At 38.6% G+C, this 18,844-nt stretch overlaps 1 protein-coding gene across 3 annotated transcripts in view; it reads right to left on the bottom strand.

Annotated features, from left to right (window-relative positions):
* srpk2 (SRSF protein kinase 2) overlaps window positions 1-18,233 on the bottom strand; it is a 62,658-nt gene extending 44,425 nt beyond the window's left edge. The window contains exons 1-2 of one of the 3 annotated variants that reach the window (XM_053477563.1): window positions 18,168-18,233; window positions 17,869-17,935 (exon numbers count right to left, since the gene is read on the bottom strand). In XM_053477563.1, coding sequence (XP_053333538.1) covers window positions 17,869-17,935; window positions 18,168-18,183 — 83 coding nt within the window. In that variant the 5' untranslated portion in view covers window positions 18,184-18,233. Of the gene's footprint in view, window positions 1-17,868; window positions 17,936-18,167 lie in introns of those variants that run through there. The other 2 variants (XM_053477556.1, XM_053477586.1) reach the window with 2 other exon arrangements.
* Window positions 18,234-18,844: the final 611 nt, after the last annotated feature.

Raw genomic sequence — 18,844 nt, 5'->3', positions numbered from 1 at the left:
CAATCTTTAAGCAATTACAACCTCTGCCTCTAGGCCTTTCTCCACATCTCGACTCTTGAGTGCTCTACACCTCTGCAGACTCACACAGCGTGAAGCATCATCAGCAGGCTCAAACTTGCTCCAGAGTTTCTTTTTCAAATTGCTTTGCAGCTGAAGACGATAACATCCAGCCTTGCACTAGAAATAAATGTCTAAAGTTTAAAAGGTTTAAACAAATGCCAAAAACTATAATATTTGTCTCCTCTAAGTGTTTAAGGCTCAGTTTACAGAAACAGCCTGTGTGTGCTCTCTGTTGGTCTGAATGGGCACTGCACTTCCTCTCTGTCCACAGAGCCTGAAAGCTCCACTCACTTAAACCTTCAGCATAGTGATGTTGAATTTTGGCAGACAAGATCATATATGTGATAAAGCATATTATACCCAGTGCAGCAGAATGCTCAAAGATAATTATTCAGAACTTTATTTTTGTATATGTAGTTTTTTTTTAGTTCCTGTAGTAACAACTTATACACAGGGGCTCATGCTACAGTTGATGCCTTACATAATCTATGACTAATAATAATCAGATTTTTAAAATGTGTTATTTATATAATTATTAACTATTTATAATTATTCATATGTATGGATGGAGTCTTGATTGTATATTCATTATGCATATTCATTATAACATTCATATTGACTTGCAAGTTTATCAGCACAGGAAAGCGAGAGAGAGTGAGAGAGAGACAGAATACAGAAAACATAACCGTAATTTGTCTCACAAATTATCTACAACATTAATTATAACAAAAAATCAATTATTTAATGATTAAATCATTTAAATCAATCTTCATTTATTTATAGCATTTTCAATGTTTGCGAATTTTCCCAGTGAATACCACACTCCAGAGCATGCTGTAGTATTAACAAATAATGCATTCTGTCAAGGGTCATGCCGCATTACACTCCATCTGTATGTCCAAAAACTGCAGTCTGCTATATAATTATTTAAACACCCAAAGCATTAAAAATTCCATTTTACAGCATGACAATGTCTCTGTGCAAAAAGCTGTAAACAGATCTATAAACAGACAGTTTGCCAAGCTTGACAAGTAAGAACCGAAGTGTCCTGCACTAAATACTATTATCTGAACTGCACTCAGCACCAAATTATGGTTGCACCCCAGGCCTCCTCGATCCACATTGGTTCCTGGCCTCCTCCGCTCTTGCTGCTGGATAAGCACAAATCCCCACAGCAACGTTCCAAATCTAGTGGAAAGCCTTCTCAGAAAGATAGAGCCTGGTGTAGCAGCAAAGGGGGAATCAACTGCATATTGACTCAGTTAACAATTGAATGATATACAAACATTACAGTAAGACTGTTTAAAAAACCAACCAAGCCAAGATCCAATATAAAATGTTCCTATATGGTTCCCATGTATGTATTGTATGTATTTGTTTTTCTTGTAGTTAGAAGGTTTTATATAAGGTTATTTGAAAACCAATTGCCAACCATTAATAATCTTTTAATAAAATACTGTATAGAAATCTTTTTAATTCACAAAAACTAGATTTTTGTCCCATTAGGGGTCGACACTGCAGATCATCCATTCCACATATTGATTAGGCTCAGGTTTTTATGTTGGATGACTTTACAGATGAAACCATCCCATCATCCTGTCTAGGCTTGGGCACACTGACTCGGTACTTATCAAGGAATCAAACCTCAGTCTTTCCTGTAATAGACTGAGATTTCAATACAGTTTGGAGAAATGCCTAGATATTAATTGAACCCAGGGACCAAACTACAATTAAATTAACAGGCTGTTGCTAGAAATCTTCATGCAGAGAGGCGATCATTTCACACAATGTTCATGTACCCCATGCTGTTAACATATGCATGCACACATTTTTAGTTTTTTTACACTGCAAACACGTATTCCTTAAAGTCTATATATAGCTTCCCACTTAATGTTACAGTTATGGGGAAAATTTATTTATGTGGAATACATACACCAATTATACATCACTTCCAAAAGCACTGCCAGGTAACCTAAATAACATGACCACCAAATATACACAAGCAAATGATGACAGGATCATGGTTGACCAATGTTCACCAATGCCCGTGTGAAACAAAGGCTAGCCCTATCCCGCTGAAAAGCCAATGTGGCAGAATTTGCCAAAAAAAGCCAATGATGGTCATGAGAGAAAGGCACCAGAACCCCCAGTGCACCACAGCCTGCCATGCACAGAGCCCAGCAGGTAATGAGCCTGGAACCTTTAACCTTCAAACTCCCCAGATCCCAATCCCACCCCAGGTAATGCTCCAAATTAACAAATCCAATCAACAGAGGCACCCACGGCCCCCAAAACATCAGCTGCCGACCTCCTGTTTTCAGACACAATCAAGCCAGAGCTGTGAGGGGCCAGCGCTGACCCAGTGGCACAAGGGGAACTCGAAACCTAGGTGGTTTTACTGTTAATGGTTTTAATGTTAGGGCTGATTAGTAAATGTTTGTCCATACAGTGTTATAACTCTTTGGATCATATCCAGTGGCGGTTTTAGGCATGGGCGAACTAGGCAGCCACCCAGGGTGGCATTTTTTCATGACACATGGTCAGCTGTCAGGTGACCAATTTAGGAAAAAAAGAAAAGAAGATGAGGAGAAACGGGCAAAAGATAAAGTAATGTAACAATGTCCTCTCTGTATGATTACGGTATTCATGTCATTATTTTAATTAGTGGTATAACGTTAACTCTTAGGTTTGTTAGTCTTCTCGCTTATGATGCTTGCTATGCTTACCTTGCCAAAAAAAAAACACAATAAAAGCGTAATATACAAACCATCACAGAAATTCTAATAGTTTCTAATAAATACCATTATGAACTATTAACTTTTTCCATTGAAACTATTACAAAATTCCTTATTCCACCCACCAATAGAATCCATCATATACCAGCAGACATTGTTATACTTACCATTAAAACCAATACAATTCCCAGCCAGGAGCCAGGAGGGAGTCTCGCCCAGGGAGCAATTCAGTGTAGAACCGCCACTGATCATATCACACTATATAAGAAGAAACTTCATAAATGCAGTAGTATAAATAAGCTGGCAGCTCAGCCGTAATCTTTGACTCTGAGTATGACTCTGATCGTTTTGGATGATTAGGAATCTTTGACTCTGATAAGAAGAGTGCACATCATGGCTGCTACATTAGCTTCTTAGAGGTTTTTACTGCCATGATCAGTAATCAGCATGAGCAGCATCAGGTAATCATTCTGGATTAGTCCCTTTGAGTTTGCATTCATTAGACTCTAAATTTGAGTGGGACTGTATATTTTAGATAAAAAATCTTTGACATATGCTAACTAAATAATCAGTACATAAGCATCCACCAACCAAAATGATTTTAACAAGTTCTCAAGAGCTTATATTACAAATGTATTAACGTAAAGAACCAACAGACCTGACCCATACACTGTATGATTTCTTTGACTTTGTTAAAACGCTTTAAAGAGCATTTATGACATATGTATAATACAAGAGAACACCAAGAACAGCAAGCATACTATGTATTATTAAAGAGAGACAGTTATCTAACTACTTCTCTAATCTCTGGATATAGTCAAAAGCTTTGGCAGTGGTATCGCGCTTGATTAACAACTTTAAGACAGTTAGGTAGCAGAGTTTTACTTCAGGATTTTACATTTTAGTCTACTTTAAGAGTGTAAGAATTAAAACTCAGTACAAAGATCTCACATTTAACCTTCATACTGATAGAATCATAAGTTAACATTAACAGTCTCATCTGCTTGTCATGACCCGTCAATGTAACTGGAAAATTACTACGATCCCTTCAGGAATTTAGGTGTGGCTAACATGCCTTCTATTGACCATTTAATATAGTTAAATACATATTTAACATAAGCTGCTATCTCCTTACTATTAACCTGGTCAGAGAAAATACTATGCACTTATAAATATGCACTAAATATACACAGATATAACAGAAGCGTTACACACTTACTCTGACTGGCTTGCTGAGATTATCCTTTTCATGACGAGTGAGATTATCACAGTGATAAATGAAACGCTGTAAAAGCTGTTAGAAGTCTACCCTCTACATCATGCCTTGAGGCCGCTTTGGATCTCAGACCGATAAATCAACTCTAATGAGTTTTAATCAGGGCAAAACTTCTGCAACGTTATTCTGGAGGTTTTCTCACAACAGCTGTGCAGTGAGTTAGACCTCACTAGCATGATGTAAGCACATGCTTTCAATTTAAAGTTTCATTGTTTCTTAAAGTTAGCGAGTTTATGCCTCATTCACTCACCATCAAGATCAAAAAACTAACTGCATGGTTGTGGTGCTTTCTGTGCCTATTAAAGGACACCGTTGGTCACGTGTCTAACTTTGCCTACAGCATACACAGCCTGTTCTCTCTGACACAATTTGGAACATAGCCTACAGGCCAGTGTTGTTTCATGATGTTCTCCAAGCAGAACAGAGAGAGAGAGAGAGAGAGAGAGAGTCAAGAAGAACGTTGTCTTTGTGATTCTTCCATAATTTTACCTTCCACTCATTTCCAGTAGAGGGCAGCAGTGAGCACTCAGAAAAGTTGTTCTATCTTTCTAACATGCATACACTCTCACCCAAGTAAACAATGTGCTTTTGTGTGTTGATCCTTTCTGCAAATTGCTATAAATAAAATAGTGTGATTACAGCTAAAGTTGTTTCTGTTTAATTAGTGAGTAGGTTGCATTGTAAAGAACACTGCACACATGGTTGTAAATATTTTTCTTTCATTTATCAAAGAAGGAAGAATAATACAGCATGGTGTGAACAGCAGGCATTCAGAAACAGCAAAGGAAAAAAAAACAGAGCTTGAGGGCAAAGGGGATCGTAACATGCCAAAGATGATTGTCATTATATATACCTCTGTGTGTAGACACATACATGGGTATTCTCATACAATGCATTCTAAAAAAAACTCTCATTAGTAGCACCTGTTTGAGGTCGTTAGCTGTCATAAAGACACCTGTGCACCCCACAATCAGCCAAAGTCTAAGTAGATACATGGGGTATCAATGATGCTAAGAATGGTAAAGAATCAGCCCAGAAGTACACAGAAGGAGCTGGTCAATGCCGTGAAGAGAGCTGGGACCATCGTTTCCAAGGCTACACTAAGACATCTGTCACGGCAACACCAGGCTCCACCCTTAATCTCGGTTCTCAATCACCCAAGTTCTAATCACATGCACACCTGATTCTCATCACAGCACACCTCAAATACACTGCACTTCCCTCACTCCGCGTCTAAATTCATCTATGGACAAAAGACTCCGCCACGTACCTCGTGAACGCTACTCCTTGTCTCGCCTCATCGCTTCTTGTCTCACCTCCTGTTCTGTGATTCCTCCGTGTCCCCAGTGTCTTCTGTTTGTCTCCACTCGTCCACCAGCTCCACCATCACTTCAGATAAGACTATCCGGTTTACTCCTTGTGTTTTCATATTACTCTCTGTGTTAATAAAACACCCGCTTGGCTCCACGATCTTTGTTTGTTGAGTCTGTATATTCCGTAACAACATCATGGTTTAAAATCTTGCATTGCACGTAAGGTTCCCCTGCTTAAGTCAGCCCATGTCCAGGCCAGTCTAAAGTTTGCCAGGGACCATCCAGAGGAGTCATGGGAGAAAGTCCTGTGGTCAGATGAGACCAAAGTAGAACTTTTTAGTCTTAACTCCATTCGCCGTGTTTGGAGGAAGAAGAATGATGAGTATCATCTCAATAATATCATACCTACAGTGAAGAATGGGGCTGGAAGCATCATGCTCTGGGGGTGTTTTTCTGCCCAGGGGACAGGACGACTGCACTGTATTAAGGAGAGGATGAACGGGGCCATGTATTGTGACATATTGGGCAAAAACCTCCTTCCCTCAGTCAGAGCATTAAAGATGGGTCGTAGCTGGGTCTTCCAACATGACAATGACCCAAAGCACACAGCCAGAAAAACCAAGGAGTGGCTCCAAAAGAAGCATATGGATTATTTAAAAGCAAAATAACTGGTCTTTAAGGGTCAGAAATCTGGCTGATAAGCAAGTGATCAAATATTTATTTGATATTTATTTATATTTATTTATTTGATTATTGTGGGCAGTATAAGGTACATCTTGATGTGGCACACCTGTGAGGTGGGATGGATTATCTCAGCAAAGCAAAAGTGCTCACTATCACACATTTAGACTGATTTGTGAACAATGTTTGAGAGAAATGGTAATATTGTGTATCTGGAATGAATTTTAGATCTTTAAGTCCATCTCATGAAAAATCGGAGCAGAAACAAAGGTGTTGTGTTTATATTTTTGTTGAGTGTATATATATATATATATATATATATATATATTTATATATATATATATATATATATAGAGAGAGAGAGAGAGAGAGAAAGAGAGATAGAGATAGATATATATATATACTTTTTTTTATTATTAATCACTTGGATTAATCATTCATTTTGACAGCACTAATGTTTATTGTAGACAACCATACAAGGGTAATTGTTACTAAGCCTGCCCTGGGTACACTAATTTTCTTGTATGTTGCCCTCACAGATTCCTGCAGCTAAGCTTGGATGTACATTTACATTCCAATAAAGGTTACTTATGACATGCCTCTGAAGTTTGACTTTTTGCACCATTAGAATACTTGTAGGCAACTAGTTATCATATCTTCTTCTCCATAAAACATGTTAATGCTCAGTAGTACACATATATGATTCTTTAATGTGTTTTGCATTGTACTAAAATGCATTCTTTTTCAATTGCCATATACAGTATCCCAAATCACTATGGCAGTTAAAAAATACAACAAAAAAACAACAACAACCACATTTTTCTTTTTTTTTATGAGGTGTTAGTGCAGTATATAGGCCCGTGGCACAACCTAAGCTTTTATCCTTTATGCTTTTTTCCCCTCACGTTACTTTTACTTTTATACTTTAAGTAGTTTTGAAACCAGTACTTTTACACTTTTACTTGAGTAAAAAGCTTGAGTTGATACTTCGACTTCTAAAGAAGTCTTTTTAAACCCTAGTATCTATACTTTTACCCAAGTAATGGATGTGAATACTTTTAACACCACTGTGAACTGGCAACAGGGTCATGGGCACCCATGCCTCAATGAGGCACATGTGGAGCAAAAGCTAGCTCATAAAAGCTGATCCAACAGAAGAGCTACAGGACCTCGAACTGCAGAAAAAGTTAATACTAGTTCAGAAAGAAAGGTTGTGTGCATGTTGGAAGAGATTACAGCAGGATGCATTATGGGAAGATGGCAAGTCGGCAAAAGCATTGTGTTGCTTGGGGCATGTTCTGGCGGGAAACCTGCCGGGTCATACCATTCATGTATATGTAACTTTGACACATAACACCACAATAATGAGTTTGAGGTGTTTTATTGGTTTAATTGGATTCTCTGAGTCTTAATTACAATTGGGCATCTATTTGCTGAAAAAAACAAGCCTGATCCATCGAGGCACCTCCTTGCAACTTACAGAATTAGATACAGAAAAAATCTGCTACTGACGGACTGAGTGGAGTTCATGACTTGATGGGTCAGGGCTGATTTTAAGGCAAAAGCAGGACTTACTCAATATTAGGCAGGTGATCATAATGTTACGGCTGATCAGTGTATAGTCCAACTATAACAAAATAACTAGATATAGTTATTTAGTCATGAAACAAGCCAGTCACTTGCTTGCAGCCTACATGACATAAATATGGTTGCTGAGCAACCACACCATGGTAAAGATAGCAAAGTCACAGACTGACTAACGGTGCTAACTAGGCATCTGCCGTGCATATCAAATTCAAAATTCAAGATTCAAAGAACCTTTTTAACCCCAGAGAGAAATTTGGACACTGCTAATGCTACACAATGTCCAATTATATTTGCAAAAAAAAAAATGTCAATCATATTTTGAATGCTTTGCCCTTTCACATTCTGTACGCATTTTACCTTCTGATTCACATGTGATTTATCAGACAATTAAAAATAATTGACAGTGACAGCAAAGTCATGTCTAAATTGTGCGAGTTGCAGGTGGAACTGCTCCCAAAAGCCTCTAAGACTGCAGTCACTCTTTAAATGCATCTCTGCGCAGATATTTTTGTGATGATCTTTTCACACACAGTGCAAACACAACCAGTGGCATACTCTGCCCAGGAAAAAAATTTCAGCACCTGGATTTAACTAAGCGAATAGTTAAGAGTTATGCATTGTATAATTGCTGCAGTGATTAATATATTTTAGGTGTCAACAAGATATTTAACCCTAATACTCCTACGCGGTTTCGGGCGGTGGCCATAAGTACGGTTCATCATGATTTACCGAGAGTTTTTGGTGCTGTGAGTAGATTTTTAATTTTTAAAAAACAAAACATGTTTAATTTTTTGCCGGCCCTCGCGGAAGCTTGCGGTCCTTACAGAACTTCGCGGAACGTCGGCGGGCAATCGCGGCGACTCACGTGCCTACCTCCGCATCTCACCGTGAGTCAAACCGCATAGGTGAGATAGCTGTATAACTGATGCAGTCATGGCAAAGATGTTACTCCGTTACAGACGGATTCAGTTATTAGGCTACATCAAGTAAAGATTAAATGCAGAAATGACTAAAATTGGGTTAAGAGCTCTTGAGTGCATTAGTAAAACCTGGATAGATAGTGGGGAACCATCATCTTCAAGGAAGAAATGTGGCTGGAAAAATTTTTTTAATGTTCATGATCAGAGAACACATTTTGGTAAAAACACTCTCTCACTCATCGTCTGTACCGCTTAATACTGTACTCAGAGTCGTGAGGGAGCTGGAGCCTATCCCAGGAGACTTAGGCCACGAGGCAGGATACACCCTGGACAGGTACACCCGTTCCATCATAGGACACACACATACTCCGGGCAATTTTGGGAACACCGCCGGAAATTAAACCCAGACCCTGGAGGAGCAAGGCGACAATGGCAACTACTACACCACTGTGCCGCTTTGGTGAAAACAAATCGTAAAAAACAAATGTAGAACTCACAGCTATGTTTATTAGTGAGAGTAAAAGCATTTACACATGGCCATTGCAAAGAGAACTTAAGGGATTGTGACTAAACAGCTGTGGAGCCTTAAGAAAACCACTTGACCATCAATTAGACCAATTCAGAAAAAAGAGATCAATTTGCTATGGAAAATAAACAATAGACTGTGGAGCATTAGAAAGGTCCTGTTGTCAGATGAGTTGTAGCATGTAGGAGCAGTGTTATGATCTGTGGTTGCTCCTATTAATCAGGACAAGGTTTAGCAATGTAATGCTGAGGACATGAATATACTGAATGACCAGGTTTTTCATCAATGCATTTTTTTCTTCCCTGATGACACAGGCATATTCCAAGATAACAATGCCAGAATTCATTGTGCTCAAATTGTGAATAAGTGGTTTAGGTAGCATGAGACATCATTTTCATACATCAATTGGCCACCACAGTGTCCAGACCTTTACACCGTTAGGAATCTTTGGGATGTACCAGAGAAGACTTTACGCAGTGGTCTGACTCTCCCATCATCAAAAGATGATGAAGAGAAATAAATCCAACTCTGGACTGAAATAAATGTTGTGGTATTGCATAAGCTCATGGAAAAAATGCCACGGCAATGGTTTATCCAGTGAGAATGAAGACAATGTAGATTGGAGCATTTAGTGAAAAAAAAAAGGTCTAGCTCAAAAGTAGACCTCAAGTAGAATAACTTATAGCACTGGAAGATGACAAGATACAGTGGTGTGAAAAACTGTTTGATGATCAAAAAATGTTTCTGATCATCAAACACATTTAACTATTAGTCAAAGATAACACAAGTAAACACAAAATGCAGTTTTTAAATGATGGTTTTTATTATTTAGGGAGAAAAAAAAATCCAAACCTACATGGCCCTGTGTGAAAAAGTAATTGCCCCCTGAACCTAATAACTGGTTGGGCCACCCTTAGCAGCAATAACTGCAATCAAGCATTTGCGATAACTTGAAACAAGTCTTTTACAGCGCTCTAGAGGAATTTTGACCCACTCATCTTTGCAGAATTGTTGTAATTCAGCTTTATTTGAGGGTTTTCTAGCATGAACCGTCATGCCACAACATCTCATTAGGATTCGGACTTCGACTAGGCCACTCCAAAGTCTTCATTTTGTTTTTCTTCAGCCATTCAAAGGTGGATTTGCTGGTGTGTTTTGAGTCATTGTCCTGCTGCAGCACCCAAGATCGCTTCAGCTTGAGTTGACGAACAGATGGCTGGACATTCTCCTTCAGGATTTTTTGGTAGACAGTAGAATTCATGGTTCCATCTATCACAGCAAGCCTTTCAGGTCCTGAAGCAGCAAAACAACCCCAGACCATCACACTACCACCACCATATTTTACTGTTGGTATGATGTTCTTTTTCTGAAATGCTGTGTTACTTTACGCCAGATGTAACGGGACACGCACCTTCCAAAAAGTTCAACTTTTGTCTCGTCGGTCCACAAGGTATTTTCCCAAAAATCTTGCCAATCATTGAGATGTTTTTTAGCAAAAAATTTTCTTTTTGTTTAAAAGTGGTTTGCGCCTTGGAAATCTGCCATGCAGGCCGTTTTTGCCCAGTCTCTTTCTTATGGTGGAGTCGTGAACACTGACCTTAATTGAGGCAAGTGAGGCCTGCAGTTCTTTAGATGTTGTCCTGGGGTCTTTTGTGGCCTCTCGGATGAGTTGTCTCTGCGCTCTTGGGGTAATTTTGGTCGGCCGGCCACTCCTGGGAAGGTTCACCATTGTTCCATGTTTTTGCCATTTGTGGATAATGGCTCTCACTGTGGTTCGCTGGAGTCCCAAAGCTTTAGAAATGGCTTTATAACCTTTACCAGACTGATAGATCATAATTACTTTTGTTCTCATTTGTTCCTGAATTTCTTTGGATCTTGGCATGATGTCTAGTTTTTGAGGTGCTTTTGGTCTACTTCTCTGTGTCAGGTAGCTTCTATTTAAGTGATTTCTTGATTGAAACAGGTGTGGCAGTAATCAGGCCTGGGGTGACTACAGAAATTGAACTCAGGTGTGATAAACCACAGTTAAGTTATTTTTTAACAAGGGGGGCAAACACTTTTTTACACAGGGCCATGTAGATTTGGAGTTTTTTTTCTCCCTTAATAACGTAAACCTTCATTTAAAAACTGCATTTTGTGTTCAATTGTGTTATCTTTGACTAATAGTTAACGGTTTTTGATAAGCAGAAACATTTTGTGTGACAAACATGCAGAAGAATAAGAAATCAGGAAGGGGGCAAATAGTTTTTCACACCACTGTATTTGTGCTATATCCGGCTTCATTCATCTTGTATATGCCTTATCCTGTACAGGGTGACAGGGGCCTGGAGCCTATTGCAGAAGATCCATCTCAGGGCAAACACACCACACTACAGCCAATTTGGGAATGCCTATTAACCAAATTTGCATGTCTTTGGAATGTGGGAGGAAACCCACCAAGCACAGGGAGAACACACAAATTACACACACACACACAGACCCGGGGCAGGAATCTAACTATCCACCCTGGAGGTGCAAGGCCACAGTGCAAACCACTACACCACCATGCTGCTAATGCACTAAATCACTGTATTGAAATCACTGGATTATACTACTGAAAATACATGAATTTTGCCTGTGGTCCTGTCTCATCAGTAACCTAATTTTTAAACCTGTGCACACACATAACAGGTAAAACATAAAAGTAAACTGAACCTTTACGTTCAGCCAGAGCATAGCTTCACAATAGCACTCAGATAATCCTCTTGAGCAAGGAAATACTGCATGACTGAATAAACAAAACAGCAGAAAATACAGACATGCCATGCTGTCACACGGTATCAGTCCTGTCACATGTAAATTCTTATATATTGCAATACTAAAATATCATAATGGAAACAACACCCAATGAGATGTTATTGGATTTACTAAGCTAATCTCTGGTCAACATCACATACGTAATTTGCAAGCATTTCTAATCAGGTATGTTTCTCGTGTCTTTTCCTCGGCTAAAAATATCTTTCTCTCTCTCTCTCTCTAGCTCCCTCTTTTTCTCTACATAATCGCACCACACCCACTACAGATGTTCTTGCATGAATGTGTGTTTGTGTGTTTTAGGGAACTGAAAGGTCTCTCTGTTCTTTGGCTGATGCTTTGTTGTGGCTGTAGGGTTTGAGAAATGCTGATGTCTAGCAGGGAGTGGTGAATATGTGTCATTTTTATGTCATATATACTGTACAATGATGGACACATGCAAAAATCCACACAATAGATGGGAGGACAAAGGGATAAGATCAAATAGTTTCTACCTACATGCAGAGAGATAAGATATTTCATCATGAGGTCAAAGATGTACTTTATTTGCAATTTACCTGAGAGAGCTAAATTACTTTCCAAATGCCGTTGATAATCTGACTGATATAATGAACATCAAGAACATCAAGTTTGGGTGTCTGTGTGTAATAAAACCCACAATTTGGTTGTTTATCATTTTTTTATTGTTTAAATAAAATAAACAAATTTTGTTTTAAAAAATATATATCTTTTCTTCTCAAGAGATTTACTGCTTTGAAGCTAATATTTAAAACTTAAATCTAGCCATCTTGAGGATTCAACACATATCCCAAGATTCCAATTAAGATTGAAGGATAATTCATAATTTTATATGATTGTTCAATAGCATAACCAAACCATCCCTAGACATCTTTCCTTGACTTGATATCAGGCCTCTGAAATTAAAGTTTCCCTCTACCTGCCATAGCGACAGACATACAAAACATTGTCATTTGTCACTATGGTTTCGAACAATAATCATCAATGAAACTTTTTTCCTTCAAAAACAGCAATCCCTAAAGTTTTTTATTCCATTTATAACACAGCAATCTGTCAATACCTATAATTACAATCAGGCTGTTGAATATACTGTATATTAAATAATATCTGCAAGACAAGGTAGTTTTTGTTACAGCTGGGCAGCTCTTGTCTTTTTTTTCTTTCTATTGACATTATTAAAACAAAAGTACTAAGCTTTTAAAAATACGTTAAAAAAAAACGTCCTGAAGACTTTCCAGTTGAGGAATACATAGTTCAGCAATATCCCACAAGAAATGTTGATATGATGCAGTCAAAGATATCACAGCCGTGTTGATATTCAGTACAACAGCACGACCTGGAGTGCAAAACGTTTGCTTTTATACAACAGTTCTACAAACGGGATTTTTTATTAACAGATTATGATTTGTTTCCAGGATCTAAATAGTGAAAGAGTGGTTCTGGGAGCATGAAGAATCATTTTGACACATAAACTTGAATGCTGTAATCAAAGCTAAAGGATGACTGGAAGAAATTTTAAAGTGTGCGACATTTTTGTGGCCAGGCAGTATATCTGTGATTTGCCTCACAAAACTATTAATAAACCTACAGATAAAAGCAGTGTCATATTCCCCTACGTAAAAAGACCTAAACTAAAGAAAAGATTAATTTATTATTAGCCCAATGCCATTTTTAGTGCTCTTATATACGCATACTAAAAAACTAAAGTTTTGTCAACAAAAGACAAAATTTCCTGAGTCAACAAAAATCTTATTTGATTTGATACCTCTCTAATCGTAAACATAACTGGTTTAATTTTATAACCGATTTAATTTTGTTAAAGGCCACTTTGGTTACACTTAAGTGTGTTACATTACATGCACATTACATTTACAATTACATTTACATTTAGGCATTTGGCAGACACTCTTATACAGAGCGACTTAAAAAAGTGCTTTAAAGTTTACATCATTGGATACATATTCTTAATAGCGAACATTAGACGTCTTTGTCCAAATTGACAGGTCCCTCTCAATGCCTATTTATAATTTTGCAGAAAAGTAAATGAATAAGTGAAAGTGATACCACAGGAAGTGGGTCATTTTCTCCTTGTCATACTGACAGGCCTCTGTTTCGATGCTATTAAGATCCGTCACTGTGTACACTTTAAGTGACCGTCATGAAGCCTTATTAAAAAATTAAAAATAAAGTTTACAGTCACACTGCCTAGAAAATAAAACAGTTGCTAACCAGCAAGTAACAACAATCTGAAGAATGCATTTTTTAATTTTTTTAAAAAAGTCAGAAAACATTCTTTTAAACAGATTCCTCACCCCATCATGGGTCATCAATTGGGGACCCCTGAAAAAGACACACACACAAACACAATCTCTTTCACGCGCGCGCACGCTTAGAGTGTGTGTGTGTTTGTGTGTGTGTGAAGCAGAGAGGGAGTGCTTCACACACTCACACAAACACACATACGCACTCTGCTCCTCACGTTTAGAAACACTGCTCTGTCGCAATTCTTTTCAAAGGTAAAGTGCCGGTTCATTTTTGTTTCTTTTACTTTGCAGCAGTGATTCTGTTATTAAGCACTCACACGAGTGTGATTAGTGATGTTCCTTGCAAATTTTTCAGACAAAACAGTCTTTTCGTTAATGTGTGTTTATATAAAATTCAAATAGGAAAGATTTACTGTGTAATAACGTCTTATTAGAAGGTTAAAATCCTTTTTCTCCCTCAGCCTCTCTTATGTGTGTGCGCGCGTAATTTGACACCGTGTCGGTTCACATTCTCTCTCCGGACAGGAGGGGCTTCACACACACACACACACACACACAGCGTGAAACACTTAAACGGAAACACTTATCTGTTGGGATTTCTTTTTACTTTTTTTAAAAGTTAAAGGTCAGGTTTATTTGTTTCATTTTTACTTTATATTTTGTGTTAATTATTTTTATCTATTTATTTCTTTGGGCTGTGGAATGAATAATTTAAGTTTCTATTATTTCTTATGGGAAAATTAAATTTGGTTTACGAGTGTTTTGAAATATGAGCTTACTTCCGGAACGAATTATGCTCATAATCCAAGGTTTCACTGTACTAAAAAAAAAACTGCAGCAGATAAGTTATGACCTAAAGTGCATTTAGGTAAATTATTTAACTGAGAGACTAGATAAAGGGTTGGATACATTAGGTCAGATGGAGGACAGTTTTTACATTCTTTTAAAACATGGCTTGTTAAATTTATTATTTTTACATAACAACAACAACAACAAAAATCACCTGTTCAGAGTCCATTGTGTTAGTAAAAAGTGATTTACTGCACTATTATGAACCAAAATATAATTTTGAAAGTAGATAAGTAGATTTATTTTTCCACCCTGTCAGTGAAATATGATGGGATCCGGGAATTATAAAGTGCAACTCGGAATTAAGAGCTCAGAATTATATTATGTTGTGTTGTGGGGGGTGCTTTTTGTTTTTTGTCTTTTCTGCCCACACGACATTAAACACTTTGATACTGAAAATCAAATTATAATCAATTATAATTTCATAACCAAGACATCTGCTTTAGTATGTTTAGGACATGTTGAGAGATGGTCAGGTATCAGCATGACCAAAAAACAGCCAGGTTTTAGAATAATCAAATTATTGGCAAATAAAACAACTAACGGCGTTACTAAAAATTTATTGGAATTGGGTTTAGAGCTATCCAACACATTATAACACCTAGGAAGGATAGTGCTGATCTGTCAACTTCACCAAAGAAATGTGGCTAAAAAAAAATCAGTGGTGGGAGATTACTTGAATACTTGAAGTTGCACTGAAAAAAAATTTTGTTTAATAATGAACGTAAAAGCATTTCCATATGCACACAATGAGAACTGGGATTGGGACTAAACAGCTGTGTAACCACTTGCAAGTGAGACTAATCAGAAGGCTTCAGTTTGCTAGGGAGCAAAAAGAAAAAAAACATTGGAGTAATGGATAAAGGTCATGTGGTCCGATGAGTCCAGGCTGACCCCATTCCAGAGTGCTGGGCATGTTAGGGTAAGAAGAGAAGTGCATGTACCAATGTACCCATCATACATAGTGCATCCAGTACATGCCCCGGAGGCAGAGTTATGATCTGGGGTTGCTTCAGTTGTTCAGGTTCAGGCTCAGCAACCTTATGTTGCAAAAAATAGTCTGAGGGTACTGAATGACCAGGTTATCTCATCTACACATTTTTTCTTTCCAGGTTGCACGGGCATATCTCAAAATACTGGTTTTAATCAGGGCTCAAACTGTGAAAGACTGGTTCTAGAAGCATGAGGAATTTTTTTCACAAGTGAATTGGCTGCCACTAGCAAAACTAAGGGCAGTTGAACACAATATTAGCTTTTGTAAATTTATTTGCCAGGGAGTATGGCCAAATTCTGAATCTGGTCAGAGATCATTTATAATCTTGGACATGACCGTGTTCTCCTTTCAGCATGCTGGAGATAATAAATTTGCCTCAGCAGTATCCTGTGCTCTTCACCAGTCTTTTGGGTTGGATAATAAGTAACATCACTTTATCATTACTGACCCATCACTGCAGCTGTGAGAGGCTCAGTTTGCCAAACAGCTTCACTTTGTTTTTTTAACATTCAGAAGGCTTTGGAAACTTATTCAAAAGGAAAGTAAACTGGAGCTGATGGATGTAAGTTTGGTACCAACCTAGTATTCACATAAACTATTTAATGTTTCTCTCTTGTTTAAACATCAAAACCTGTCAAATAAGACGAAATACTTGTTGGACTAGAGTGAAATTGAGGTGATTCGTATTTTTTTCCATTGCAGTATAACTAATTGGCATAAAATTGAGAAAATCTGCTGTCACTTGCTGTCGCCCCCCACACCCATACCACTGTGCTGAAAAATTACACAGGAAATAAATGTTTGCCTGGTGCTTAGCTGGTGTGAACTATACAGTTACACATCAGTATAAAGCTAATGCCAGCAAGATTAGTGTAAATGCTGAGAGCTAATCGTAAATGAAAACTCTTTCCTTGTAAAGCAGAAATTGTATTTAGCTAATATAAATCGAAAAACAAGTTAGTGACGATTAATTCGTTAAAAAACAATTCAATGTCTGACTCTGAGTGTCAGGGGTGTGGTCGTGTCTATCCATCTGTCTGTCTGGTCTGGGTGTCAGTCAGGTCAGAGCAGCACGGGATTACTACATCGGGGAAGCTCGAGAGCAGTTTTCTTCCAGCACATTCTGGAGCGCGCGCGAGTCTGGCGGGAAACAGGGAATCACCTAACGGCTGCTCGGTGACGTCACTGTCGCCAGTTTCTAGCAAAAAGCACAGACTGAGTGTTTATTCTGTGCACGTTTTTACACAACTGTGTCCCCTTAGTGATCCTTCCAGGACTCGTATCTGTCCGTCTGTCTCTTTCTCTCTCTTTCTCTCTGTCTCTCTCAAATACACACACACGCCCACTTAGACTCAGCTGCTGCTCCTAAACAGCACCGTGCTGTGTGTGTATTGTGGTGCAGCAGTAACGCCGGAGTGTCTCGTGCCCACGTCCTGTCACGTCGTGTCTCCCCTGCGTCTCCCTAACCCTGTAGCTCATTCTCTTCGTTTCTTTCGCTGTTTATTGGTTGTAGGATACGTCTCACACGGTTACACGCTACATCTAAAAGACAGACATTTAACAGCGATGTAAACACGGACATGGAGGAAATAAACAGACCCACAAACTGCCTCCGTTGCCATGAGCAACTTCCGACTCGCACCGCTCCGGCCATTACTGCAGCCTGGAATACTGAGCTGCAGCTCAGCGCTCGCCTGTGTGTGTGTGTGTGTGTGTATGTTCAGGGTCTCTACACAGCTACGGGTCCGACACTGTCCACATTAATCCCCCCGCCGTGATGTTCATCACTCGCTGTCCGAAACACAAATACACATACACACACAAGTCGCGACCGCCGCCCCTCAGGACTTACCTCCGATGGAGATTCGCTTTGTCTTTCTTCCCTTTCGGCCTCCGTTTCCGAGCCTGGATAGCCATCACTGGAGGAGAGAGAGATTAAAGACAGGACCGGGGGAGGCGCGGGGGGGAACAGAGGGAACAACGCGATGAGCTAGCTGTCCGGGGAAAGCATCTCTCAACCGAAACCTCTCTCACACACTCACACACACTCCGGTTTATTAAGAAGCTTCTCAAAAAGCTTCACCAGCATTATCAGATAGTTCTTCAATAATAACGAATAAAAGCTAAGGGTTTTAATAGGGTTTCCACTACCTTTCCTGGAGCTCATGATGTCCTCCGATGGCCCGCGTCTCTCGCCGGAGGAAGATGCGCGCGCTCCCTTTAGCCGACCACAGTAGGGAAAGTATCGTTCGAGAAGGAATCGACTCTTTCACAAACGAATCGACTCGTTGAAATTGTAAAACAAGGCAAACGCAGTAAGAGATTTAGGTTAGACTGGATTTTAAACAGCTTTAATGTCATTGTGCAAACTACATGTTCAAAGCCAACGAATAGCAGTTAGCTTTCAACCAGAAGTACATAAGTGGTTGATTTACAATAAATAAATAGTCGCGGGGAGGGGGGGGGGGTGTCTTATGTACAGAAGATGCAGGAGGTAATGAATAATGTATGTAACCATTTAAATAAAAATTTTCGGAAATATATAATTTGTGAAATACATTTTCTTTTTTCAATATTTTATTGATTTTAATTGTTTGTTTAATATCTAATTGTAGCATAAAAAGACCAAGTTTAAAGAAAATGTCCTTTCACTATGATCATACATGGAAGTTGGACTATATACTTTTCATCTAAAGATTTTTTTCATGAAATAAATCTGATTCACAATAACACCAATATCTCATAAACTAAGTTTAAAACTGATATAATGAAACAATAATTTAATATCAGTCACCTCAAACCTGGTCATTGGGGTTATTTTTAAATAT

The sequence above is a fragment of the Clarias gariepinus genome, chromosome 2 (assembly GCF_024256425.1).
Source record: "Clarias gariepinus isolate MV-2021 ecotype Netherlands chromosome 2, CGAR_prim_01v2, whole genome shotgun sequence".
Taxonomy (NCBI): Eukaryota; Metazoa; Chordata; class Actinopteri; order Siluriformes; family Clariidae; genus Clarias; species Clarias gariepinus.
This window is presented reverse-complemented; position numbering and strand designations above follow the sequence as displayed.